Raw genomic sequence first — 12,103 nt, forward strand, 5'->3', positions numbered from 1 at the left:
CGTCACTTTGAATGCTACATACTAAACACAAAAGAAGTCCGGAGTTCAAATAAGTTTAAAAAACATTGAAGTGCACGTGTAACAGATGAGTTCTCGTCCGAAACCCTGATACTCCAAAAGGGTTTGTCCAGTTTGTACACGAAGTGCATCCAGTTTTTGCCGTGACCCTCTCTACTCTTTCACACATGTTATGCGGGTGAAATGATGATACCATGTCAAGTTTCAACATTTTTAGAGTTCATTTTGTAGTGACTTTCAATTTCACGGTCATTTAGCTCTCTAAACAATTAGGTAAATGACTGAAAAACAACAAATGATGTCAGAACATGTTGGAAATTGATGACGTCGCTTTGAATGATGCATACTGAACACAAAAGAAGTCCGGAGTTCAAATAAGTTTAAAAAACATTGAAGTGCCCGTGTAACAGATGAGTTCTCGTCCGAAACCCTGATACTCCGAAAGAGTTTGTCCAGTTTGTACACGAAGTGCGTCCAGTTTTTGCCGTGACTCTCTGTACTCCTTTGCACATGCTATGCGAGTGAAATTATGATACCATGCCAAGTTTCAACAATTTCTAAATTCATTTTTTAGTGCTTTTCAATTTCACGGTCATTTAGCTCTCCAAACAATTAGGTAAATGACCGAAAAACAACAAATGATGTCAGAACATGTTGGAAATTGATGACATCGCTTTGAATGCTGCATACTGAACACAAAAGAAGTCCGGAGTTCAAATAAGTTTAAAAAACATTGAAGTGCCCGTGTAACAGATGAGTTCTCGTCCGAAACCCTGATACTCCGAAAGAGTTTGTCCAGTTTGTACACGAAGTGCGTCCAGTTTTTGCTGTGACCCTCTCTACTCTTTCGCACATGCTGTGTGGGTGAAATGATGATACCATGCCAAGTTTCAACATTTTCAGAGTTCATTTTGTAGTGATTTTCAATTTCACGGTCATTTAGCTCTCTAAGCAATTAGGTAAATGACCGAAAAACAACAAATGATGTCAGAACATGTTGGAAATTGATGACGTCACTTTGGATGCTGCATACTGAACACAAAAGAAGTCCGGAGTTCAAATAAGTTTAAAAAACATTGAAGTTCCCGTGTAACAGATGAGGTCTCGTCCGAAACCCTGATACTCCGAAAGAGTTTGTCCAATTTGTACACGAAGTGCGTCCAGTTTTTGCCGTGACCCTCTCTACTCTTTCACACATGCTATGCGGGTGAAATGATGATACCATGCCAAGTTTCAACATTTTCAGAATTCATTTTGTAGCGATTTTCAATTTCACAGTCATTTAGCTCTCTAAACAATTAGGTAAATGACCGAGAAACAACAAATGATGTCAGAACATGTTGGAAATTGATGACGTCACTTTGAATGCTGCATACTGAACACAAAAGAAGTCCGGAGTTCAAATAAGTTTAAAAAACATTGAAGTGCCCGTGTAACAGATGAGTTCTCGTCCGAAACCCTGATACTCCGAAAGAGTTTGTCCAGTTTGTACACGAAGTGCATCCAGTTTTTGTCGTGACCCTCTCTACTCTTTCGCACATGCTATGCGGGTGAAATTATGATACCATGCCAAGTTTCAACATTTTCAGAATTCATTTTGTAGCGATTTTGAATTTCACGGTCATTTAGCTCTCTAAACAATTAGGTAAATGACCGAAAAACAACAAATGATGTCTGAACAAGTTGGAAATTGATGACGTCGCTTTGAATGCTGCATACTGAACACAAAAGAAGTTCAGAGTTCAAATAAGTTATTAAACATAAAAAAGAGGTGCAATGCTGGTTAATTTGCTTCAAGCCTTTCGGAATAGTGTAGACTGCACTGCGCATAGCTCAGTGCAATCTATGCTATTCCGAAAGGCTTGAAACTAATCAACGTGCATGTGAGCATTGCGCCTCTTCGTCATTGTCTCTGCACTCATGGCTTATAAATCGCTCATACTGCCTCTCTCTTGGCGAGGTGGGACTAAAAATCAGCTTACTAAGAAACTATAGTACCGGTTCATGGCATGAACCGGTACTAAAGGTCTTCGTGGGGGCCCCAGCCTGACCACAACCGCACTGGCCACATTAGTACCGATTCGTGGCATGAACCGGTACTAATGGTTGCCCACGAACCGGTACTAATGATGCCCGCCCGCCTAGCCGTTGGAACCAGCACTAATGGTCACATTAGTGCCGGCTCAAATTCAAACCGGCACTAATCTGCTTCACATTTGACCCTTTTTCTACTAGTGGTATAATTTATCCTGTTGCTGATAGTCAGTGGGTAAGCCCTGTCCATTGTGTCCCTAAGAAGGGAGGTATTACTGTTGTTTCTAATGATAAAGATGAATTGATTCCTCAAAGAATTATTACAGGTTATAGGATGGTAATTGATTTCCTCAAATTAAATAAGGCTACTAAAAAAGATCATTACCCCTTACCTTTTATCGATCAAATGCTAGAAAGATTATCTAAACATACACATTTTTGCTTTCTAGATGGTTATTCTGGTTTCTCTCAAATACCTGTGTCAGCCAAAGATCAATCAAAAACTACTTTTACATGCCCTTTTGGTACTTTTGCTTATAGACGTATGCCTTTTGGTTTATGTAATGCACTTGATACCTTTCAAAGATGCATGATGGCTATATTCTCTGACTTTTGTGAAAAGATTTGTGAGGTTTTCATGGACGACTTTTCCGTCTATGGATCTTCTTTTGATGATTGCTTGAGCAACCTTGATCGAGTTTTGCAGAGATGTGAAGAAACTAATCTTGTCTTGAATTGGCAAAAGTGCCACTTTATGGTTAATGAAGGTATTGTCTTGGGGCATAAAATTTCTGAAAGAGGTATTGAAGTTGATAAAGCCAATGTTGATGCTATTGAAAAGATGCCATGTCCCAAGGACATCAAAGGTATATGAAGTTTCCTTGGTCATGCTGGATTTTATAGGAGGTTTATTAAGGACTTCTCAAAAATCTCTCGGCCTTTGACTAATTTATTACAAAAAGATATACCATTTGTTTTTGATGATGATTGTGTAGAAGCATTTGAAATACTTAAGAAAGCATTGGTCTCTGGGCCTATTGTTCAGCCACCTGATTGGAATTTACCCTTTGAAATTATGTGTGATGCTAGTGATTATGTTGTAGGTGCTGTTCTAGGACAAAGAGTTGATAAGAAACTAAATGTTATTCAATATGCTAGTAAAACTCTAGACAATGCTCAAAGAAATTATGCTACTACTGAAAAAGGATTCTTAGCAGTTGTATTTGCTTGTGATAAGTTTAGACCTTATATTGTTGATTCTAAAGTAACTATTCACACTGATCATGCTGCTATTAAATATCTTATGGAAAAGAAAGATGCTAAACCTAGACTTATTAGATGGGTTCTCTTGCTACAAGAATGATTTGCATATTGTTGATAGAAAGGGAGCTGAGAACCCTGTTGCAGACAACTTGTCTAGGTTAGAAAATGTGCTCGATGACCCACTACCTATTGATGATAGTTTTCCTGATGAGCAATTAAATGGCATAAATGCTTCTCATACTGCTCCATGGTATGCTGATTATGCTAATTACATTGTTGCTAAGTTTATACCACCTAGTTTCACATACCAGCAAAAGAAAAAGTTCTTCTATGATTTGAGGCATTACTTTTGGGATGACTCACATCTTTATAAAGAAGGAGTAGATGGTGTTATTAGACGTTGTGTACCTGAGCATGAATAGGAACAAATCCTACGCAAGTGTCACTCCAAAGCTTATGGAGGACACCATGTTGGAGATAGAACTGCACATAAGGTACTGCAATCTGGCTTTTATTGGCCTACACTCTTCAAGGATGCCCGTAAGTTTGTCTTATCTTGTGATGAATGTCAAAGAATTGGTAATATCAGTAGACGTCAAGAAATGCCTATGAATTATTCACTTGTTATTGAACCGTTTGATGTTTGGGGCTTTGACTATATGGGACCTTTTCCTTCCTCTAATGGTTATACACATATTTTAGTTGTTGTTGATTATGTTACTAAGTGAGTAGAAGCTGTTCCAACTAGTAGTGCTGATCATAACACCTCTATTAAAATGCTTAAAGAAGTTATTTTTCCAAGATTTGGAGTCCCTAGATATTTAATGACTGATGGTGTTTCACATTTTATTCATGGTGCTTTCCGTAAAATGCTTGTTAAATATGATGTTAATCATAGAATTGCATCTCCTTATCACCCTCAATCTAGTGGTCAAGTAGAATTGAGTAATAGAGAACTCAAATTAATTTTGCCAAAGACTGTTAATAGGTCTAGAAAGAATTGGTCCAAGAAACTTGATGATGCATTATGGGCCTATAGAACTGCATATAAAAATCCTATGGGTATGTCTCCCTATAAAATGGTCTATGGAAAAGCATGTCACTTGCCTCTCGAACTAGAACACAAGGCTTATTGGGCTATTAAAGAACTTAATTATGATTTTAAAATTTCCAGTGAGAAGAGGTTATTTGATATTAGCTCACTTGATGAATGGAGAACCCAAGCCTACGAAAATGCCAAGTTGTTTAAAGAAAAAGTTAAAAGATGGCATGACAAAAGGATACAAAAGCGTGAGTTTAATGTAGGTGATTATGTATTGCTATACAACTCTCATTTAAGATTTTTTGCAGGAAAACTTCTCTCTAAATGGGAAGGTCCGTACATTATCGAGGAGGTCTACCGTTCAGGTGCTATAAAAATCAACAACTTCGAAGGCACAAATCCGAAGGTGGTGAACGGTCAAAGAATGAAACAGTATATCTCAGGTAATCCCATAAATGTTGAAACCAATGTTATTGAAACTGTAACCCCGAAGGAATACATAAAGGACACTTTTCGAAACGTTTTAGAGTCCGAAAAGGAATAGTTATGTGGTACGGTAAGTAAACCGACTCCAAAACAGTTTTTAAGGCAATATTTCTCCGTTTTGGAATATTTAGAAAAATAGAAAAATAAGCAGCAGTCCGGGAAGGACACGAGGGCTCCACGAGGGTGGAGGGCGCGCCCCCTACCTCTTGGGCACCTCGTGTGCTCTCCGGACTCCGTTTTCGTACACGACACTGATACGTCTCCAACGTATCTACTTTTCCAAACACTTTTGCCCTTGTTTTGGACTCTAACTTGCATGATTTGAATAGAACTAACCCGGACTGACGCTGTTTTTAGCAGAATTACCATGGTGTTATTTATGTGCAAGAGCAAACGTTCTCAGAATGAACTAAAACTTCACGGAGACACTTTTCAGAAAATAAGAAAAATGCCTGCCAAAGATGAAGGCCAGGGGGCCCACCGTCTTGCCACGAGGGTGGGGGCGCGCCCCCTACCTCGTGGGCCCCCTGCTGCCTCTCCGACTCCAACTCCACCTCCATATATTGAGTTTCGATGAGAGAAAAAATCAAAGAGAATAAATCATCGCATTTTACAATACGGAGCTGCCGCCAAGCCCTAAAACCTCTCGGGAGGGCTGATCGGGAGTCCGTTCGGGGCTCCGGAGAGGGGAATCCGCCGCCATCGTCATCACCAGCCATCCTCCATCACCAATTTCATGATGCTCACCGCTGTGCGTGAGTAATTCCATCGTAGGCTTGCTGGACGGTGATGGGTTGGATGAGATCTATCATGTAACCGAGTTAGTTTTGTTAGGGTTTGATCCCTAGTGTCCACTATGTTCTGAGATTGATGTTGCTATGACTTTGCTATGCTTAATGCTTGTCACTAGGGCCCGAGTGCCATGATTTCAGATGTGAACCTATTATGTTTTCATCAATATATGAGTGTTCTTGATCCTATCTTCCATGTCTATAGTCACATATCATGTGTTATGATCCGTTAACCCCGAAGTGACAATAATCGGGATACTTATCGGTGATGACCGTAGTTTGAGGAGTTCATCTATTCACTATGTGTTAATGCTTTGTTCCGGTTCTCTATTAAAAGGATGCCTTAATATCCCTTAGTTTCCGTAAGGATCCCGCTGCCACGGGAGGGTAGGACAAAAGATGTCATGCAAGTTCTTTTTGTTGGGGATCGTTGCAGAAATTAAAAAAATTCTACGCATCACCAAGATCAATCTATGGAGTAACTAGCAATGAGAGGGGAGTGCATCTTCATACCCTTAAAGATCGCGAGTCGGAAGTGTTGCTAGAACGCGGTTGGAGGAGTCGTACACGTAGCGATTCAGATCGCGGACGAATCCGATCTAAGCACCGAACAACAGTGCCTCCGCGTTCAACACACGTGCAGCCCGGTGACGTCTCCCGCGCCTTGATCCAGCAAGGAGGAGTGAGAGGTTGAGGAAGAAGGCTCCAACAGCAGCACGACGGCGTGATGGTGATGGAGTGGCAGTTCTCCGGCAGGGCTTCGCCAAGCTCGCGCGGAGGAGGAGAGGTGTTGGGGAGGGGAGGGGCTGCGCCTTGGATGTGGTGCTGCAGCCCTCCCCTCGCCCCTCTATTTATAGGGACAAGGGGGAAGGGGGTCGGCCCCTCTAGATGAGATCTAGAGGGGGGCGGCGGCCAAGGGGGAGGGGGCTTGCCCCCCAAGCAAGGGTGGCGCCCCCCTTTAGGGTTCCCCCCCCAAACCCTAGGTGCATGGGCCCTTGGGTGGGATGGTGCCCAGCCCACTAGGGGCTGGTTCCCTTCCACCTAGAGCCCATAAGGCCCTCCGGGGCAGGTGGACCCCCGGAACCCCTTCGGTGGTCCCGGTACAATACCGGCATACCCTCGAATATTTCTGGTGACCGTATGATGACTTCCCATATATAAATCTTCACCTCCGGACTATTCCAGAACTCCTCGTGACGTCTAAGATCTCATCCGGGACTTCGAACAACATTCGGTAATCACATACAAATCTTCCTAATAACCTTAAGTGTGTAGACCCTACGGGTTCGGAAACCATGCAGACATGACCGAGACAACTCTCCGACCAATAACCAACAACGGGATCTGGATACCCATGTTGGCTCCCACATGTTCCACGATGATCTCATCGGATGAACCACGATGTCGAGGATTCAAGCAATCCCGTATACAATTCCCTTTGTCAATCAGTATTTTACTTTCCCGAGATTCGATCGTCGGTATCCCAATACCTCGTTCAATCTCGTTGCCGGAAAGTCACTTTACTCGTTGCGTAACACATCATCCCGTGACCAACCCTTAGTCACATTGAGCTCATTACGATGATGTCTTACCGAGTGGGCCCAGAGATACCTCTCCTTCATACGGAGTGACAAATCCCACTCTCGATTCGTGCCAACCCAACAGACACCTTCAGAGATACCCATAGTGCACCTTTATAGTCACCCAGTTACGTTGTGACGTTTGGCACACCCAAAGTATTCCTACAGTATCCGGGAGTTGCACAATCTCATGGTCTAAGGAAAAGATACTTGACATTAGAAAAGCTCTAGCAGACGAACTACACGATCTTGTACTATGCTTAGGATTGGGTCTTGTCCAACACATCTTTCCCTTAATGATGTGATCCCGTTATCAATGACATCCAATGTCCATAGTCAGGAAACCATGACCATCTGTTGATCGCCGAGCTAGTCAACGAGAGGCTCACTAGGGACATGTTGTGGTCTATGTATTCACACATGTATCACGATTTCCGGATAATACAATTATAGCATGAACAATAGACAATTATCATGAACAAGGTAATATAATAATAACCATTTTATTATTGCCTCTAGGGCATATTTCCAACAGTCTCCCACTTGCACTAGAGTCAATAATCTAGTTACATTGTGATAAATCGAACACCCATAGAGTTCTGGTGTTGATCATGTTTTGCTTGAGGAAGAGGTTTAGTCAACGGATCTGTGACATTCAGGTCCGTATGCACTTTACAAATATCTATGTCTCCATTTTGAACATTTTCCCGAATGGAGTTGAAGCGACGCTTGATATGCCTGGTCTTCCTGTGAAACCTGGGCTCCTTGGCAAGGGCAATAGCTCCAGTGTTGTCACAGAAGAGAGTCATCGGACCCGACGCATTGGGAATAACTCCTAGGTCGGTAATGAACTCCTTCATCCAGATTGCTTCTTGTGCTGCCTCCGAGGCTGCCATGTACTCTGCTTCACATGTAGATCCCGCCACGAAGCTTTGCTTGCAACTACACCAGCTAACTGCCCCACCATTCAAAATATACACATATCCGGTTTGAGACTTGGAGTCATCCAGATCTGTGTCGAAGCTAGCATCGACGTAACCCTTTACGACGAGCTCTTCGTCATCTCCATAAACGAGAAACATATTCTTAGTCCTTTTCAGGTACTTCAGGATATTCTTGACCGCTGTCCAGTGTTCCATGCCGGGATTACTTTGGTACCTTCCTACCAAACTCACGGCAAGGTTTACATCAGGTCTGGTACACAGCATGGCATACATAATAGACCCTATGGCCCAGGCATAGGGGACGACACTCATCTTTTCTCTATCTTCTGCCGTGGTCGGGCATTGAGCCGTACTCAATCTCATACATTGCAATACAGGCAAGAACCCATTCTTGGACTGATCCATATTGAACTTCTTCAATATCTTGTCAAGGTACGTACTTTGTGAAAGACCAATGAGGCGTCTCGATCTATCTCTATAGATCTTGATGCCTAATATATAAGCAGCTTCTCCAAGGTCCTTCATTGAAAAACACTTGTTCAAGTAGGCCTTTATGCTTTCCAAGAATTCTATATTATTTCCCATCAATAGTATGTCATTCACATATAATATGAGAAATGCTACAGAGCTCTCACTCACTTTCTTGTAAACACATGCTTCTCCATAAGTCTGCGTAAACCCAAACGCTTTGATCATCTCATCAAATCGAATGTTCCAACTCCGAGAGGCTTGCACCAGCCCATAGATTGAGCGTTGGAGCTTGCACACCTTGTCAGCATTCTTAGGATCGACAAAACCTTCCGGCTGCATCATATACAATTCTTCCTTAGGAAACCATTAAGGAATGTTGTTTTGACGTCCATTTGCCATATCTCATAATCATAGAATGCGGCAATTGCTAACATGATTCAGATGGACTTCAGCTTCGCTACGGGTGAGAAAGTCTCATCGTAGTCAACCCCTTGAACTTGTCGATAACCCTTAGCGACAAGCCGAGCCTTATAGATGGTCACATTACCATCCGCGTCTGTCTTCTTCTTAAAGATCCATTTGTTTTCTATGGCTCGCCGATCATCGGGCAAGTCAGTCAAAGTCCATATTTCGTTTTCATACATGGATCCTATCTCGGATTTCATGGCTTCCAGCCATTTGTCGGAATCTGGGCCCGCCATCGCTTCTTCATAGTTCGAAGGTTCACCATTGTCTAACAACATGATTTCAAGGACAGGGTTGCCGTACCACTTTGGTGTGGAACATGTCCGTGTGGACCTACGAAGTTCTGTAGCAACTTGATCTGAAGTTTCATGATCATCATCATTAACTTCCTCTCTAGTCGGTGCAGGCACCTCAGGAACATTTTCTTGAGCTGCGCCACTCTCCGGTTCAAGAGGCAATACTTCATCTTTTTAGCTCCATGTGAGCTTGTACTGATTCGCGGACATTTTGGTACTTTTGCTTGATAATGTGGATGCATGTATCAGTCTGATGTAGAGGCCAGGGATGACCCTCCTTTTCAAAAACAAAGTCGGCGCGCCTTCGAATCTGGATGTATTTTTTATTATTTCGTGTGTTCGTTGTATTACCATGATTGGAGATGAATAGATTAGAAGTTTCCCGCAAAATAATAATAATTTGCCATAAGTTTAGTATCGGAAAAAGTTAGCATGAAAAGATCAAGACGTGCCTAACTTAGCTTGTAAACAATACAATGGAGTGGTTGGCAATCGGCCAGCATTGTTTATGTGCAACTCCCCTTTTAATCTGTTTTGCTGATTGAGCACTGAGAGCCACGATCTCAGTGGATCGTTTATTTGCCAAAGTGAAGGTTCGGAAGGTCCCAACCCCGTGAATTACAATAATCAGGTAGTACAATGATAGGTTGGCTCTTGACGTCTTCTTGGTGAGCATAAAATAGGCCAAAGAATATGACTGACATGCAACTAAGTATTGTAATGACGTAGTACAATAATCAGGTAGAACATACTATGTTTCTTCTCTCCGAGAGATGGCGGGACATGCGAGCAGATCCAGTGTTCCTCCAAAAAAAAGTCCATGTTGCCTTCAAGTGAGACGGAACTGTTATTTTCAACAAATATACTCTGTGTCATGGCACCCCACCTTGCAGATTATTATCAGACAGATCTAGATGGGTGAGCTGCTTTAAGTCACCAAGCTCTATTGGGATGAAGCCCCAAAAGTTGTTTCGCTGAAGGATTAGGTATTCTAACAGTGCAAGATTACCAAAAGAACCTGGAACTTGACCAATGAAATTGTTGGACGACAAGTTTAACAGTCTTAGCTCTGAAATATTGCCTAGTGAAGCAGGGAGATGACCTTCAAAATTGTTGTTGTCCAAACAGAGATGTTTAAGACTCAGGAGGGTGTCACCAAAGTTCGACGGCACTGTTTTCCCAAGCATATTGGAATATAAGTATAAATATTGGAGAGAAGACTGATTGTATTTGTACAAGGTTTCTGGAATTCCACCTGATAGCATATTTCCAGCAAGGTCTAAATTAACAAGAGATGGGAAAATTCCCATCTCATCAGGAATGGTCCCCGTGAGCTTATTTTCAGTAAGCACGATGTCTTCAAGCTGACTGTTATTTTTTAGGCTTGGTGGGATTGCTCCGGTGAGATTATTTGAGGAAAGCCATATTTTCCTTAGATTGGATAGGCGACCTATACCAAGGGGAATTTCACCCATTAGTAAGTTGGCAGATAGGTCTAGGATCCGTAGCTTGGAGCAGTTTGTGAGAGTATCTGGAATCGTCCCTTGCAATGAATTGTGTCCCAAGTCAAGGTATTCCAGTCTGTGGAGACGGTTGAGAGGAGGTAACTCGCCGGTGAAGCCATTTTGGGACAGGTCCAGTGTCCTAAGGAACGTTAGGTTGCCAAGGGAGGGGGATATCCGGCCCAACAACCCTCGGTCGCTGAGGTACAGTTTAGTGACTCGCCCCGAGCTGCAGTGGACACCCTCCCAACTGCAAAGAGGGACGCTCGCGTGCCAAGATCTCAAGGCTTGTCTTGAGTTGTTGGTGATGGCCCGCTTGAAATCTAGCAGCGAGATCATATCCGTGCTGTTATCATGGACCCTCGTCATTGACGAGCAAAGGATGCTCCCGACTCCGCAAGAAATGAGCAGCAACGGCAGTAGCATAAGCATGGTGGCGAGCCTTGCTGCTTGACTAATGGCCATGTCACCTGCAAAGTGTGAATGAAGAATAAAACATTGTGCGTACTATGTTTACTGCAAGTTTGGTCATTGCGTGCAACAATTGATACACAAGCCTGCAGCTTGCATACCTTGTTTTCAAAGAGGAAAAAAAACTTATGAGTAGGTCATGAACAATACTAATAGGTTTTGTGAGCTTTGCTCTCATGAACAACACTAAGGCCCCGCTTGGATGGTTGTTTCGCAGCCCAAACAACCTGTAAATTATACCCCTGTAGAAAGAAAGCGGGTGGGCTTCGTATAGGTGATTGGATGGTCGTTTTGGGGCTGTAAAACTTACACTGGTTTTTCGTTTTACACCCGTAACAGGCCGGTATATGATACAGACCTGAACTAGTCGTTTTTATCCCCCCCATCCCTCGCTCCGCACGAGGGGGCGAAGTACAACTCAAGACAAGCCTCGCTCCGCACGACCTAGGAAAGACGAGGCCGAGGGCTGCGCTGCGCCACCGCAGACACAAGGAATGGGGAGGCGCCGGCTCGGTGTCTGCGAGGGGGCGAAGCGATGGCGACATGGTGAGGCTCCGGCTCCGAGGACGTGGTGAGGCTCCGGATCCCGCGACCACGACAGGGGTTAGGCGCCGGGACGGGGGCTAGGCACCAGCGGTGGTGAGCTGACCGCGATGGCGACATCGACTCGCTCCTACTCCTCGCCGGCGGTTGTAGTGCGGCCAAGTTTGTCACCCCCACCGACGTGGACTCGCTCCTCC

At 43.4% G+C, this 12,103-nt stretch overlaps 1 protein-coding gene across 1 annotated transcript in view; it reads right to left on the bottom strand.

Moving 5' to 3' along the window:
* Positions 1-9,915: 9,915 nt before the first annotated feature.
* Positions 9,916-12,103, bottom strand: part of LOC119318587 (receptor kinase-like protein Xa21) — a 3,176-nt gene continuing 988 nt past the window's right edge. The window contains exon 2 of the mRNA XM_037593167.1: positions 9,916-11,362. Within this exon, the coding sequence (XP_037449064.1) occupies positions 10,263-11,357 (1,095 nt within the window). The 5' untranslated portion in view covers positions 11,358-11,362 and the 3' untranslated portion in view covers positions 9,916-10,262. The remainder of the gene's footprint in view (positions 11,363-12,103) is intronic.

The sequence above is a fragment of the Triticum dicoccoides genome, chromosome 6A, assembly GCF_002162155.2.
Source record: "Triticum dicoccoides isolate Atlit2015 ecotype Zavitan chromosome 6A, WEW_v2.0, whole genome shotgun sequence".
In the NCBI taxonomy this organism is placed as follows: domain Eukaryota; kingdom Viridiplantae; phylum Streptophyta; class Magnoliopsida; order Poales; family Poaceae; genus Triticum; species Triticum dicoccoides.